This window comes from Podarcis melisellensis (assembly GCF_964234715.1).
Source record: "Podarcis melisellensis genome assembly, chromosome: 1".
NCBI lineage: Eukaryota > Metazoa > Chordata > Lepidosauria > Squamata > Lacertidae > Podarcis > Podarcis melisellensis.
In genome coordinates, this window is record NC_138528.1 from 72,452,956 (window position 1) to 72,469,895 (window position 16,940).

Here is a 16,940-nt window from a genome sequence, read left to right on the forward strand (position 1 = left end):
TATGCTTGCCTGTGTAGGCTCCTCTGAATCCCAAATGCTTTCTGTTTCTGCATCATTGCTTATTATTTTTTAACATACCCCAAATAGAAGCCAATTAAGTCCCAAGGAAATGAAGAGGTGGAGGAAAGAGAAATTAAAGCAAATGCTGCCAAGTAGAATGTCTGAGTCTAGTTCAGGCACAATGAAAGGCTTGATCTAGGCCACAGATTTCTGCATCAGGAATATTTCACTTGTCAGAATCCTGTCTGGTCTGGATGATTTAATGAATAAAATACATTTTCAGTTTGCTTAATCATAATATGGGACACCATATATCCTTTAACCTGATAACTCCTAGCATATCTCTGATAGGAATCCCTGAATGTTTTCTGCCTTTTGTCTCTATATCATAAAAGCAGGGAGGGAAAGAGCACTAGGAGTTGTAGTCCAGCAGCAACTGGAGAACTACAGCTCTCCCATGCTTCTCCTAGGTAGTTTGCCTAACACTTCAACACTGGTTTTTTAAATGGTAAAGCCAGTAAAGTAGTGCTAGTAGTATTTCAACAACTTTGGTCAATGGCTGAGGCATTTAAATCAGCAAAGAGCCAATTCTGCCCCAAAAGATTTCAGATGCTGCCAGAGACTACAAGGCTTACTTGTTTCCAGCGTTCCTTATGTCACCACTTAGGGATGCAAATGTCAGCCCCGTAGAAGGGCATAGAAGAAAGGCCCTTCACATTGTTGCTTCATTTTGGAGTATTTTCTCCCAAATTGTTCATCGCTAGCCACAGACTCGCCCATATGTGCATGTCCCAACTGCCAAGCAATAGACTCATTGGAGGAGGTACTTTAAAAAAGAAAATAATTGCAGACATATGGGTGACTAACCCTGGGTGTCTTGGGCATAGTAAGGTAAAAGCAAAAGGGAAGGCTGAAGGAAGTACCGTATTTTTCACCCCATAGGGCGCATCGGCCCATAGGGCGCACCTAGTTTTTTGGGGGGGAAATAAAGAAAAAAATATATTCCCCCCCCGAACAGGCTGCTATCTGCAAGCCGTGGGAGAGCTGCGCGACTTCGTGCAGCTCTCCCACGGCTAGCGGATAGCTTCCTGAAGCCTGCATTTGCCCCATAGGACACGCACACATTTCCCTTTCATTTTTGGAGGGGGAAAAGTGCGTCCTATAGGGCGAAAAATACGGTAGTTAGGCAAACACTTTAAAAAGTTATGTGTTGATCTCGACACATTATCACCAGTTTAGTGATGCTGGGTTCTATGCAGATCCATCAATACTTTGTGTTCAAGCATAACTGATAGGCTTCTCTTCCTGTAATTACACCCGTGTTTTTCAGGAAATAGCCGCTTTCAGTTCCAAGAGTGACATGGCTTTGCAATTTCATGCTGTTCACAGCTGCCTTGGGAAACCATGGTCTTGCCAAAAATCTTTCCTTTATTCATCAGCAGGGGCTGTATTGTGCTTGGGCCGGTCTTATGGAAGAGGAAATGTAATTTGATTGCCTCCTAATTGTTTTGCTTTTCCCTCCGTAAAAATGAAGCCGGATTCCTTCTACAAGCATCCTAGTAAAGCTGCTGGAGCCCTATCACTTTCTGCAGAGCCTCATCCCTCCAGTGTTGTGGCATAAATAACTGAGTTGTTGCAAAATGGCTCCTCCAAACGGGATTGTCTGTTGAGGGGGTAATGGTGGCATCGTTCACAATTACAAAACTGATATTCCTGCACTGCAGAAGCAGACAAGCCGCACTTCAAAGTTTGGTTTTGTTGGGAAAGGCATCAAGAGTAGACCTGTACAAAGAGAAAAAGGGGAGGTGGGCATGGAGAGAGAGATTGTTAGAGGCATGGGGAAACAAGGCGAAAAGATAGCTGCAGGATTTCCTAGGCCTGCTACACTATAGGTTGAGGCACCTGCAATTTATAGGCAAGAATGGCTTATGTATGTACAGTGGTACCTTGGTTTACAAACTTAATCCGTTCTGGAAGTCCGTTCTTAAAGAGTTCTTAAACCAAGGTGTGCTTTCCCATAGCAGCGGGGGACTCAATTTACAAATGGAACACACTCAAAAGGAAGCAAAGCATGTTCTACTTCCAAGGCAAAGTTCACAAACCAAAACACCTACTTCTGGGATTGCAGCGTTCTTAATCCAAGTTGTTCATAAACTAAGCTGTTCTTAAACCAAGGTACCACTGTATTAACTTAGCCTAACCTACCTCACAGGGCTGTGGGGAGATAGCCTTGAACTGCTGGAAGGAAAAACAGGATACAAACATGTGGTGCTATAAATAAAAATATAAACATTAGCAAAGCCAGAAAAGCAGCTCCTACCTCACTTTGACTGTAACATTTCATAGTTCTGATATTTACAGCAAACTGCCACAACGAAAACAAACAAAAAATTGCCAACTGGTAAAAGTTGTACTAGGCATGACTTTTTTGGCTTATCATTAAATCAATTATTTAATGTTATAGTTTAAGCCATCTTTTAAAAAGACAACTAGAGAGAGATTAATTCAGAACTCTGAACCACATGGACAGTGAGAAAAATTGGCAAGGCTGGACAATAATACCTTTATGGGAAACGGTTTCATTCATTTTCATCACTGAGCTTAGTGTTCTGACAAAGCATATAATCCACTTCCCTCCTTGCTTTTACACCTACAGCTGTCTTGTTTCCAAAGCCTTAAAATATTTGCACACAGAATGCTGGAAGCCAATCAAAGTGGTAGCTTGGAGGAATCGGGGGCTGCCATGAATATGAGCTTTATGCAACTTTGTTTTGAAGTAGGAGTGAGTCACAAAAATACAATTTCTACTTTCATTGCACTCAACTTTGACTTTACTGAGAAGGAAAATGGAAATCAGCAAAGCACAAGGCAGTTTTACTGGAGAGACACATCTTAATAATTGAATTTGAATAGGATCACTGGATCCATGTAAAAAGCTAAAATTAGCAGAAAGTACAGAACTGCATACATCATTATTGTTTATAAGAAGTGTTTTTTTGTGGTTTCGTTTTTACATGATAGATGTTTCAAAATCCATTGAGGTTTTAGTATTGCATGTAATTTACACGTTTCAGTTCTCAAGAGCCTTCACAATAAAACACCTATGATACAGCTGTAGCATACAATGTTTTTAATAATTCTAATCCTTTGTATAGTCCTTTTTTTGAGCCCCAGGCTTTACACATGAGGATTACACTCAGTAATCCTTACAAGGACCCTCTAAGTAGGTCAGTACTATGAGCCCCTTGTTTCAGATGGGGCAGGGGGTTAGGCAGAGATAACAGCTCCTTGCCTAAGGCCATCTGCTTGATTTCTCCATGTAACTCTCCAAGAACACCATTACATAACATATATTCACAATGAGAGGTAAATCCTCACATAACTGCTTCCAAACAAAATATATATCCTGCCCTGGTGCTATTTGCCAGGGATTCCTGGTATAGCATTGTTATGTGAGAGTAGCAACTCCAACAACCAAATATGGTTTTTATAAGTTGCAGTTTTAAATGACTTGTCAATGGTATGTCCAAGAGGTCTCCCAAATGTCTTCCTCTCACTGAAAACAGCTTTTCATAGTTGCTGCTGAGAAATGTGAGTCCTATCCTGACGGAAAGCAAAGGTAGTTTTGTCAGTCCAAAAAACCCACAGCAGGGCAAAAGCATTTATTTACTGGAACCAACCAAGATGTCACAAAACTGGCTAGATTTTTGAGTTCTCCAGAACTCTTCATCAGGCAAGATGTCCTACAAAGAAGTGGGGAGGGGGACAAGGAAAAACAAAAATGAGGCCAGATTTTGCAGCTCCATGCATCCTTACTTTATTGCAAGGTAAGGAGACTTAGAGAACTGCTCCACCCAGCTGCTAAAACTGGAAGAGAACTTGTTTAGTCGTTTAGTTGTGTCTGACTCTTCGTGACCCCATGGACCAGAGCACAGCAGGCACTCCTGTTTTCCACTGCCTCCCACAGCTTTGTCAAACTCATGTTCGTAGCTTCGAGAACACTGTCCAACCATCTCGTCCTCTGTCGTCCCCTTCTCCTTGTGCCCTCCATCTTTCCCAACATTAGGGTCTTTTCCAGGGAGTCTTCTCTTCTCATGAGGTGGCCAAAGTATTGGAGCCTCAGCTTCAGGATCTCTCCTTCCAGTGAGCACTCAGGGCTGATTTCCTTCAGAATGGATAGGTTTGATCTTCTTGCAGTCCATGGGACTCTCAAGAGTCTCCTCCAGCACCATAAATCAAAAGCATCAATTCTTCGGCAATCAGCCTTCTTTATGGCCCAGCTCTCACTTCAATCAGGCCAAAAAGCAGGGACTTAACCCAATAGCATACACACAACTCTTGGTATCCTCCTTTTCTCTCTCTTTCTGACCCCCTCTTCCTCACTGCCCAGCAGGCTGCCAAGAAAAAGATAAAACACCCTGCACAGAAATCAGAACCGACAGCTTTGTTAATGTGTTTCTTTAATACAAGTGCTACATTTAAAACAAAGAAAATTCTCTGGGATGCATCGTCACAAACTAACCTCGTTACAAAAAGAGTGAAAGCAAATACATACTAGATTGGGCAAAATATTTGTGTGCATGGATCAAAATTCAAGTTGAAGCAGATCCAGCTCTGCTAATTGCCAAAATAGACCAAAATAGGAAAAGATGTGCAGTTGAGAACACCTAATCCCCAGTTTGAAATGCTCCACTGCTGAGTCAGTGCTGCTGAGCTCATAGTTAGGTAAGCAGGTGTGATTCAGGTGAGTTTGCTGACCCAACCCAGCAATAACTAGCTTTGCTGAGGCCTGAAGGGCTGCTGTAGAAATGTGCAAGGTGCTCATGATTGCTCAGTTTTAAATGCAGTTCAGCTTTCCCAATGAAGGGGGATGACCCGGCTGCTGCTGCTGTCACTATGGTCTGAGGTTGCGTTAGAATATTACAACCTCATTCTGAATAGTCATTAAGTACCATGCTATGCAAATGACAATGGGTTTGTCGGCAGTTCCCACACTTGGTTATTCCAGTACTGATTTGGGCTGTGTTTAAATCAGTTCAGCTCTCAGCTGATCCATGGTAGATTTTGATCTGCTGGGTGAGGTTTTCAGCTTTGTTTATTAACAGCTGCTTCATTATTGGCCACCTAGCCAGATAAATTAATATTTTAAAAAATGAAGAAATACATAGATGCTTTTGGTTAAGGAAGAAATTCTATACTGCCCTTCATCCTCCTGAGAATCACAGGGCAGTTTACAAGATAAAAATGCAAAAATACATAACATAGTGGCAAATAAAAACAGTAACCCCCTCCCTCACATATAGTAAAAGGCCAGGGGTTGTTTAATTAGCCAAAGACCTGGGAGAAGAGGAATGTCTTTGCCTGGCGCCTAAAGATATGGAAAGAAGGTGCCACATGAGCCTCCCTGAGGAGGTCATGCCCACAAATGAAATCCCTTGCCTGAGTAGAGTAGTGGCTCTGAATTTGAGCTTTCACTTGAGATGTCTTTGTTTCAAGTATTTCACATCAACCCCAGTCAATATGGCCAGGGATGATGGAAGTTACAGCCCAAGAGCATCTGGGGGGCACTGCTGAACTAGAATCTGATCTGAAAATGTTAACTGGGCCTGAATTGGTTGGAATTTTCTTAGGTTGCCCCCATCTATTCCTCTCTATCAAGGCTAAACCCGAAATCGAGCTTCCTGCTTGTTAGATCTGATGCTGGTATAATATTTCTCCAGTCAGATCTAATCATGTCCAGCTTGATTTTAGGCCAGCCCCTTAAAATATGTTTCTCATTCATGAGTGGTCTATGTAACAGCAGATCCCCTTCTTTGGAGAGCTAATGGAGAGAAAGCCACAGAAAACCTTATTTGCCCACCACCCATTGGTGCTGCCATTGTTGAGGGAGGGAGGGAGGGAGGGATGGAGGGAGGAAGGAAGGAATTAATTTTGTTTTCTTTAAAAGGGCAAGTCTGGGCACAATGCATTGTCATTGCCTTCCATAATACTTTAATACAATAACAAACCAACACAGCATTAGTGAAGCTGATATGACTTTTCCCCAACCTTGTAAGGTTCATTGCAAAACAGCAGTGGGTGAAGGGGGAGACGAGAGGAGGGTTTGTGATATTCCCACCAGAGTCTAGTCAAGTCTTAGCCAGCATCCCAGTCCTGCACTGCTTACAGTTGTGTATGGGGTGATATTTAAAGTGGAAAAAGCATAGTGTTAGTATGCACATTAGCCGAAGTGCTGGAAGATTTGTAAGTGATAATTAAAGCGCTTTAAGATGCATGTGTGATGTATCTGCACTTTGTTCTAAGGTAATTTATGTGTAATGAGCTGTGCTGAGACTTCAGAACTCAGCATTGTGCATAAATTACCTTAGAACAAAGTTTAACCTACATTAGATTCGAATATCTCCCAAACCAATGAATACTGGCTGGGATCATCAGAGCCGGCGTTACACAGGGATATTTGGAAGAAAGTAAATGACCCACATCGTTCAAGAAGCAAATTGAACACATACAAAGGGACAAGGCCCTTTAGCATTTCTCAAGATGGATGTCTTTTCCAGCACACACAACCCATACACTGAATGATGCCTGTACAAAGAGGCTTAAGTACTCTATGGGCCTCATATGAGTGGGCTGTGCATGAGAAATCCCATGCTTAAATGTTTTTGCCTGGGATCGTCAACATGGAAAATGGAAAACCTTCATTTGAAGGATACCGGTAACTAATTAAGAGATGAAGCTATTTGGACCAAGGTACTTTCAAAAATGTATAACTTGCTGCTGAAATGGAACACACAAGACGAATTGGTTAAATCGGCTATGATAAAGTGGGCCCAGGATATTGGGCACAACATTATGTTTGAGGACTGGGAAAGGTTATGGACCACCGGGCTGAACTTCACAGCATGTAATGCTCTGAAGGAAAATGTAATGAAAATGATATATAGATGGTACATGACCCCAGTGAAATTGGCTAAAATATACCATTCGTCTGATAACAAATGTTGGAAATGTAAGGAAAATGAAGGAACATTCTTTCACCTCTGGTGGACCTGCCCTAAAGTGAAGGCCTTCTGGGAAATGATATATAATGAGTTAAAAAAGGTATTTAAGTATACCTTCACCAAGAAACCAGAGGCCTTCCTTCTGGGCATGGTCGGCCAGAACGTGTTAAAGAAGGACAGAACATTTTTTATGTATGCTACAACGGCGGCAAGGATACTTATTGCTAAGAGCTGGAAAACCCAAGATCTACCCACACTGGAAGAATGGCAGATGCAGCTGATGGACTATATGCAACTAGCTGAGATGACTGGCAGAATCCGCGACCTGGGAGAGGAGAGGGTTGAAGAAGACTGGAAGAAATTTAAGATTTATTTACAAAAGTACTGTAATTTGGTTGAATCCTAACAAGGAAGCCAGAGCAGAAATAACTGTCTACCATTAAATTATAATTTTTTATTTGAGTTTAACCTAAATACTGCACTTAAGATCATAAACAAGATGATAATTTGCTTGGAAAAATTCGTTTTTAATGATGAAAGTGGAAGCGGGAGACGTGAGGGAGTCCACAATAGAATGAAAGGATGTTATGAAACCTATTCTGTTTGTTAAATATGTATCTGTAAAAAATCTTAATAAAATTTTTTATAAAAAAAAAAAGAGATGAAGCTATTTGGGCTGGTGAAGCTACTTTGGGCTGCCATGATGCCATACATTAATGCCAGCCTAGTTTTCACCATGCCTAGGCCTCCTTGCAATGTGAATGACTCAATTACATGGGTTCAGCTGACTGACTGATTTATTGATTTTCACCCTGCCTTCCTCAAAGGACCTCGAAACAATTTACATATGGTCCTCAAGCTGTCTCCTGTCCAGCCAGTTATACAGGCAACTTACTAAAAACAAACAGGCTATAAGCAGCACGTATTTTAAAATGCACAAGTACAAGTGTCGTGCTGACAGAGATACCGTCTGGTCCTCTGGTCAGGATGTTAAGTGCATGCACAATCTGGCAAAAGTCCTGTACAACTTGCAATAAACCATTTGGTGCCTTCATAACTGGATGGGTAGCATTTCCCTACTTCATAAGCATATTACGGAATACTCTGACACTTGTGATGCAGAATTTATGGGCATCTCTAAGACAGGTGCAACAGTATCTCTCCTTGTTGTTGTTTAGTTGTTTAGTCGTGTCTGACTCTTCGTGACCCCATGGACCAGAGCACGCCAGGCACTCCTGTCTTCCACTGCCTCCCGCAGTTTGGTCAGACTCATGTTGGTAGCTTCGAGAACAATGTCCAACCATCTCATCCTCTGTTGTCCCCTTCTCCTTGTGATCTTTCAAAACGTCAGGGTCTTTTCCAGGGAGGTGGCCAAAGCATTGGAGTCTCAGCTTCAGGATCTGTCCTTCCAGTGAGCACTCAAGGCTGATTTCCTTAAGAATGGATATGTTTGATCTTCTTGCAGTCCATGGGACTCTCAAGAGTCTCCTCCAGCACCATCATTGAAAAGCATCATTATTCGGCAATCAGCCTTCTTTATGGTCCAGCTCTCACTTCCTACATCACTACTGGGAAAACCATAGCTTTAACTATACAGACCTTTGTCGGCAAGGTGATGTCTCTGCTTTTTAAGATGCTGTCTAGGTTTGCCATCGCCTTTCTCCCAAGGAGCAGGCGTCTTTTAATTTTGTGACCGCTGTCACCATCTGCCGTGATCATGGAGCCCAAGAAAGTAAAATATCTCTGGAAGTGTGCAATTGCACTTGTTTTTCTTCTTTATGATGGAGAGTTTTATTCACTGTTTCCTGAAAAATCTCAGTTTGACAGATGGAATGTGGAAATCTGGTTTGCTCCCCCCTCTTCTCTCCCTAGACTTTCTGGAACCACATATTCTCATGCTGCATCAACTATATTGGCCAAGTTTGCTGAAGGAAATGACCAGCAAAGATACTCCTCCCATGACTTCCTAATTCTGCAGTTCTAAGCAAAGAAGCAGGTCTGTAGTGCTGCTAACAGAAGCAAAGTTGCTGCTGGCTCTCTGCTCCCAAATTATGCCTATTAGTTGCAGATTTAACCTTTGGGGAGACAGGACAAATTTTATTCAGCTGGTGCAGACTTTTCTCCTGATCATAGGCACTGGGGTTTTGCTGAGTCAGGCATCTGTCACATGTCACCCTTTTGAAGAAACCATTACTGAGATGCTACATGCTGGGGCTCAGCATGATCCTTGATTTCAAGCTAGGGACCGGCAAATCATTCAGTTTCTATTCCTCTCCATTCCTTGTATCTTTCACCTTAAGTTTGTTTCAAAAGCATTTTTTTAAAGTCCCCCTGAAAATTCATCAGCATTTTAGTGCAAATTTCTCCCAACAAGCACATTTTCCATGCACTCTTGCTTAATATGCACAATTTTGCAAATTGGCTTCCCCGCATATGAAGCATTTTAGTATATTATGTTTGTGACTACATGTTCCTTGGCTGGAGAAGTTCAAAGGATGGCTATGTTTCAGTTCGTGCATTGTTTCAGATCAGAAAGTGAAAATTAGGTAGGTCACCTGTAAATGTGGACAGAATCAATTCCCTCCCCTAGTTCCAGCTTTGTGGGCAGAGCACTTAGTGGCAAGATCTCATGCTTTGCATGCAGAAGATTCCAGTTTCAATCTCTGGCATCTCCAGGGCCTCTCTGCAGACGCTTTGCCAGTCAAAGACAAGAGCAGAGTGAAAGGGGGAGAACGCGAACACCCTCTCTTCCTGCATTATAGTTTGCAGGCAAGTCTTTGAACAAACACCAGCGCTTATTTGCAGCGCCCAGAAAACTCGTTCTACTTCAGATCCCCAGGATAATTTTCTTGGCGTGTTCTTTTGTTTTCAAAAGGTAATCCCGATGCCTTTCTACTGAAATTTTGTTCAGCAAACATCAACAATCCTAATGAATTATGGTGTGGCTGAGCAGTGCCCAATTCAAAGCCAGAACAAGGCAACTAGGCCAACATTCATTTGCAAGTGGCCACACTGGAAGCTGAGCAGGCACCAATTTCCCTTATAAAAGCCCCTTTGAGATGAAGCCTTGATGAGTTCCAGATGCCAATCACCAGCCCTCCCCCTCAGTTCCATTGTTTTGGAGCCAGCTGTACTGAGCAGTCCAAGACTGTCCAGTCCTTAACTCATTGGTTGACCAAGCAAAAGAGCATCCAACTGTTTTTTTAAATACAATTCACAGGCACAGATTCCTCATAAGGATGACTGTGGAGAGTTTTAGCCTGGAAATATGTGGGCTGGGGAAGGGGAATGATAAAAGTTTTGGTTTTTTCTTGATTGTCCTTCTGAGAAACTCATTAAAACAGGAAGTTACAAAATAATGATTATGTGGAATTTTCATCCAAGAAAATCATACAATACAGATAGCGGTGGTTGGTAAACGTTTTGACTTGGTATGGCTGCAATTTTTAACTTTGCTGTTTTCATCACAGTAGGATGTGTACATCATTTATTTAGGAAATTACAGATGTGCAGTGTGCCACTGTCTCCTCTCTAAGATAAAAAAAAATCCCCATCAATTATTTGCTGCACATCTATGGACAGAGAATGAGCTTCCATGTAAGAGGGCCCAAGTATGATTTTCAGACAAGATTGATGCCATCTTGCTTATTTAGAAATGAGGTCATACCACATTACAGTGGTACCTCTGGTTGCGAACGGGATGCATTCCCAAGGCCCGTTTGCAATGTGAAAATCCTACAACCTGAAGCTCCGTATCTGCGCAGGTGCTTGTGCGCATGTGCGAAGCGCAATTTAGTGCTACTGTACATGCGTGGGCCATGAAACCCAGAAGTAACCCTTTCCGGTACTTCCGAGTCGCCACGGGAGGCAACCTGAAATAACGTAACATGAAGCAAACGTAACCTGAGGTATGACTGTACACATTTCCAGGGCTAGCCCACCCATGAGACAAGATGGGGCAATTGCCTCAGGTAGCAGGGTCCATCGGAGCAGCAGATCCTGATGTTGGTCTTTCTCCCCCCACCCCACCAAGCAGTTCCTGAAGCAGATCTTCCCTGGCCCCTTCTTCCCTAGAAGAGAGGAGGAAGGGGTGGGGTCATTTTGGGGTCCTCCTCAGTACCAAAATGTCTTGGGTAGGCCCTACACGTTACTATCACATGGCATGTGCTATATGCACCCTCTTGCCACCCTCTAGACTTCCTGCAGTGCAGTTGGGGCAGGACTGGTGTTATATGCTCCAACTCTCTTGCCCCAGTGAGCAACCTGGCCTCTGAATTCTGCACCAGCTAAAGTTTCCAAACCATCTTCAGAGGCAGCTTCATGTATAACACAATGCAGTAATCAAATCTAGAGGTTACCAGAACATAGATGACAGAAGTTATCTCTGTCCAGATAGGGGCGCAGCAGGGCTATCAACCAAAGCTGATGGAAGGCACTCTGTGCCACTGAGGCCACCTGAGCTTCAAGCAACAACAGCGGATCCAGAAGTAACCCCATCAAGAACAGGCAATCTCCCATCCATCTGGTCTAGGGACCCACCCACTAGCAGTGCCCCAGTTTTATCTGGATTGAGCTTCAGTTTGTTAGGTCTCATCTAGCCTATAAACAAGGCAAGACAATGCATCCATCATATCCACTGCTATACCTGCAGGTGTAAAGAATTAGAGCTCTGTGTCATTGGGCATGTGGCTGACAATATTCTGCAAAACTCCGGAGAACCCCACTCAGCAGTTTCACATAGAAATTAAACAGCCTGTGAGATGAAATAGAACCTGGGGGAACCAACATGGAAGGCTCCACAGGGCTGAAGAGCACTCCCCAAGCACCACCCTCTGGAAACGACCATCCAAGTAGGACAGGAAGCACAGCAAATTGGGGCCACCCACCTCTAACTTGGACAGCTGCTTCAGAAGGATACCATGGCTGATGGTACTGAAAGCCACTAAGAGATCAAGGGAAATTAACAGGGTCCATTTCCCCTGCCTCTCTCCTGAAAGAGGTCATCACACATGCTTTCTAAGCACGAGGCAAGTGCAAGTCTGGATGAGCCTTTACTTGAGCTCTCCAGCAAGTGTGACTTGTGTTCTTCTGCTTAAAGGGATCTTCTTCTCTGGAATACAGTGGCAGTGCCTGCACTTGTCTTCCTGCACACTCTGATCTGAAATCTATGGGCTAGTCTTGTTCAGATGGAAGAATTCTACTTTGGGTCTCCTGCATAACCAGATATAGGATCACAATTCATATATGTCAGTAGGGCACTCAAAGTATTTTATTTAAAGTATTTTATTTCAAGTTGAAAGCTGTTGCTGCTGGTGGTAAGAATATAAACCTCAATTTAAGCTTGGGGCAACTGCTCTAGGAAACAGTGAAAGATGAACCTAGTGCCTAGCTCTCTCTGCTCTGTAATATATTAAATCGCAACAACTTCCAATTACCGAAACATGGTCTTCATGACCCTATGGGTAAAGGTTAGTCATCCTAGCTTGCCATTCTAAATAGACTTTAACTCCTTTTGTACAGGTGGAAGGGCAGGCATGCTGGTGGAAATCCAGCTCTCTCTGCAGATTTGATCAGTGCAATATCTACACAGTCATACCTTGGTTTTCAAATGCCATGGGAGTCAAATGTTTTAACTCCCTAAAGATTGAAAACTGGAGGTGATTGTTCCGGTTTTCAAACATTCTTTGGAATCCAAACGCCAAACGCGACTTCCGCAGCTTCCTGCAGCCAATTGGAAGCCGCGCCTTGGTTCCCGAATGTTTTGGAAGTCGAACAGACTTCCGGAATGGATTCCGTTTGACTTCCAAGGTACCACTGTACTAATAATTTTACTGCCAACATCTTTCAGTCTAGATCAAAATCTAACTGCTAACAGCAATTACAAAGAGAGGCTCATTTCAGATATGTGGTAAAATAAAGTGAACATATCACATCATTTATTTGGAATGGCTACATTAATGCAAAAAGCAACATTAAGACAGCTATTTGCTTAAAAAGCATTCATCAAAATAAATACAAAATATTGATACTACAAATAATTTAAACTATGTCTTTCCTCCCCACCAGGTGGTGTAGGATAGTCTTTGCATCTTATAAATATAAAACAAAATAGCAGTTTGCAAAGTGGGCCTCCTCTTCAGTTGGCCAGACTTTGTGTTTGCCAAAAGTTTCTTTGGTTTGCAAAAGCCTTTCAGCAAAGATTTGGCTCTCCTGCTCAGCAGCCTCATCAGATCCGAAGAGATCTAGCAGTCGCTGGCATCCTTCTTTGCTTTCCTTCATTGGTACCTTGCTCTGGTGCACTTGAATCACAAAGACACTTGGTCCTGTTGTCCTCCAGAATAATGTTCTATAGATGGGGAGGGAGAGAAAGGCAAGAGGAAGTCAGCAAAATGACGAAGACCAAGTAGAAATCTCAAATTGGTTTTTAAAAGATTTAAATAAAAAATAATAAGAGCCTTGTGGCATCTAAAAGCAGGGGTGGCCAACTTACAGGCTATGTAAGAGGTCATCTGTGGTCTCCATAACCTCACTATATATTTTTTGAAATTATATTGCTGGTTTGTTTGTTTTTTAAATGATTCTTTCTATAGGTCCTCTGTTGTAATAACATGATGACAAAAAGTCCCTACAACTTTTTTTTTTCATTTTAATAATAAACAAATGTTTTTTACGGACTATTCCCATGGATCCTGCTGTGATTTTTGGCTGCAGCCATTTTGACTCATGGGCAACACTTTGGGAGTCAGTGTGGTCCTTGGCCTCAAAGTATCCAGTTATCCTTGCCTGAAGAATTAACAAGTTGATTTACAGCAAAGGTTTTTATGGACCAAAATGTGCAAATGCTTTTGCCATGATAAACCTATTAATTTTTAATTAATAAATTTTTAAAGTGCCATAAGGCTATTTTTAATGCAGCAGACTAAAATGACTACTCCTCTGGTAAATGCCTGAATACAAAATGAAGCAGCAGCTAATGCTGCATTTCTTATGTTTCAGTGTAGGTTGCGGACGAGTCTTTCTTCCATATAATTAGTGGGATTAGGGTGAGAGGAGAACAATTGCTATTGAATGTTTTAGGCAGAGTCCTCCAATCTGCAGTAACTAGAGTCAATGGAAATAGAAGCAGTGCACTGAAAAAAATTTCCCTCTTTTCAAATGGCATAGCAGGCAGCATTCAAAGTTGTCCAAAGGCACATTCACAATAAATCCCCGAGTTGACATTAGAGCACTAGGCAGTGGCTCTGAAACATTTACTACCACAGACCACATGAAACCTGCTGAGGGTGTTGGCAGACCACTTAAATGATTTTTCTGCCTGTGTAGGAATTGTAAGGTGCTGTGTGCTAGATGCGTATGATTTTTAAATGCATTTTTATTGCTTCTTTTATTTCTTATATTGTACTGTATTACATATACAATGTTGAATATAAGAAATAAAAGAAGCATCAAAAGTACATTTAAAAATCAGTATATTTAAAGTGATCAGTGTGCCGGCTCCTGCCTTCCGCCACACACCCTGTGGACCACCTGAATGAAGCTCATGGACCACAATTCGGGGACAGAGCATCTCAGCAATGCAATCCTAAACATATCTACTAAGTCACTAACAGTTCAGTTTGTAGGAATTGTGATCAGGACTGCAAAAAACTTGCTCTGGCATAATAAGCACTAAGAGCTTACAAGGCCATCAACCTTCATACTTTGAAATATCCTTGCTGAAGCCCAACATGTTCTGCAGCTTCAAGAGCAACTAAACACCCCTCCCAATACACCTCCATTATAGTTTAATTACATTTTTACAGGAAAGATTTCTGGTCAGTCAGAAGAGAAGCACACACTTACATAGTCTGTGTGGGCCAGCCCTATGTGGCACCAACAGGGTGCATAAAGTTCTGTGCAGGAAAGACCCTTTGAGTACATACATGCCACTTTCCAAGAATTATGGTCTAATATCACTGGAGAACATGGACTTTGGCCCGAAACACACTTACTTTTTTCCTGCCAAAAATCGCTCTCCCTGCAAAGTCAGTCCTCCCCCACCTCCCCTTTTGGTTTGCAGCATACATGGCTGCAGTTTTGCAAAACAAAACACATATGGATAAAGAAGAATCATGGACTACCACATGTTCTGTAATTGTTCTGCCCTTAAAAGTCCCAGGGGTGGCTGCTTGCAGGTAGCGTCACCCTCAGCTCGCTCCAGCTGAGTTAGCGCAAACTTCAGCTTTGCCTGCATGTTGCACAAACACATTTTGTGCATTCCGATAGCAATGGCTCTTAAAGGAAGCTGCCTTATACAGAATCACCCATCTCAGGGTTGTCAGCAGCCCCCTCAGGGTTTTTCTCCCACTCCTACCTGGAGATGCCAGGGAGTGAACTGTGCCCAAAGCAGATGCTCTACCCCGGAGTGACTGCAATTCTCCTCCTCCCAAGTGCACTGGGCACTTTGGCTGCCGCTGGTCCGCCAACAAGCGGCAAGAGGGCTTGGGAGGAGGAAGAGAAGAGGCAGTTCAGCAACGGGGCGCCCTAAGGCCTGTTCCCACTTGGCTGCTGCTGGTTCTTTGTCTCCGCAGCCCAGGAAGCCAGAAGTTATCCCCAACCCCGCACCTCCGGTGGAGTTTGCGGAGTAGATTTCCAGTGGATCCAGTTCCTCGTCCCTTCAAATCTCGCCCACCTCCGCCTTTGCTGCTAAGCTCATTCCTACTAAGCCTCCTCGATCGGGACTAACTCCAGCCCACTTTAGTGCACAAAACGAAGAAGCCACCGGCTCACGATTGGCTATGGCCCTTTCCCGCCCCTCCATCCCGCCGCGCATCTCCTGCTCCCTCCTTCACCTTTGGTCTCTCGCTCGGGGGCGCGCGTGTGTCGGGCTCAGGGCGCGCGCGCGAGGCGCCTGTCCCGGGTGGCGGCGGCCGCGTGCTCGGCGGCCTCCTGGCGGCTCTTGAAGTCCTCGATGGCGCGCTTGTTCTGGAAGTCGATGAGCGCCATGGTGATGGAGGCGTTCCAGCAGCTCTCGCCCGGGCACCGAAAGTCGATCTCCTTGCGGTCCGTCGTGACGATGGTGAAGTACACGTACTTGCCCGTCCGCTCCACGCAGTCCACCTTCTGGATGGAGCCGAAGCGCAGCTCCTTCCCGCCGCCGCCCCGGGCCTTGCCGGCCTCGGGCGAGAAGAGGCTCAGGCTGTCCTTGCTCAGCACCACCGCCTTCTTCTTCCACAGCTGGAAGAGGCTGTCGCTGCGCTTCTCCAGCTCGCCCTCGCGGATCACCTCCGACGGCGACGCGGCGGCCGGGCCCTTCATGCTGCTGCTGCTGCTGCTGCCCGCGCTCGCCAACAGAGCCTCCGCACCGAGATCGCCTCGGGGGACCAGCGCCAAGGCCACGCTCGCCCGCCTGCCAGTCTTGCTTGCCTGCCTGTCTTCCGACGGGGACGCTGGCCTCTCCCGCCGGCTCCGCGACGCGGCTGGGATTCGCTGTGCGCTTTGCGGGAGAAGAGAACCATTTATGGCCTTGGAGAGACGTCCCAGGCCCCGCCCTGCGAGCCCCGCCCACGCCTGCTGGCTCCATCGCCCCGCCCACGCCAGACTGCCTCCCCCGCCGCGTTCTCTCTCTCAATTCCCCACGGTCTAACACTGCGTCCTTCAACTCTCCACTGACAATCTTCTTTTAGCCATCATCACCACTGCAGGTGTTGCTCTGCAATGGTCATTGCAAAAGTGGGGTGCAGGACCTGACAATGACTTTCCCATTCCCCACACCCTTCCCAGCTAGGAGTGCTGGCTTTCACTAGATTCTCGATTATTATTGCACCCTTTGTGGGTTAAACCACAGAGCCTAGGGCTTGCTAATCAAAAGGTTGGTGGTTCGAATCTCCGCAATGGGGTGAGCTCCCGTTGCTTGGTCCCTGCTCCTGCCAACCTAGCAGTTTGAAAGCACGTCAATGT

At 44.3% G+C, this 16,940-nt stretch overlaps 1 protein-coding gene across 1 annotated transcript; it reads right to left on the bottom strand.

Annotated features, from left to right (window-relative positions):
• Nucleotides 1-12,905: 12,905 nt before the first annotated feature.
• Nucleotides 12,906-16,496, bottom strand: LOC309373626 (pleckstrin homology-like domain family A member 2). The gene is made up of 2 exons (XM_081917960.1): nt 15,833-16,496; nt 12,906-13,347 (listed from the first exon to the last, which is right to left on the bottom strand). The coding sequence occupies exon 1, from the start codon at nt 16,296-16,298 to the stop codon at nt 15,870-15,872; it is 429 nt and encodes a 142-aa protein (XP_081774086.1). The 5' UTR covers nt 16,299-16,496; the 3' UTR covers nt 12,906-13,347; nt 15,833-15,869.
• Nucleotides 16,497-16,940: the final 444 nt, after the last annotated feature.

What these genes read in the sequence shown, in the direction of transcription:
- LOC309373626 (XM_081917960.1), bottom strand. Translation starts at nt 16,298, where the DNA reads ATGAAGGGCCCGGCCGCCGCGTCGCCGTCGGAGGTGATCCGCGAGGGC.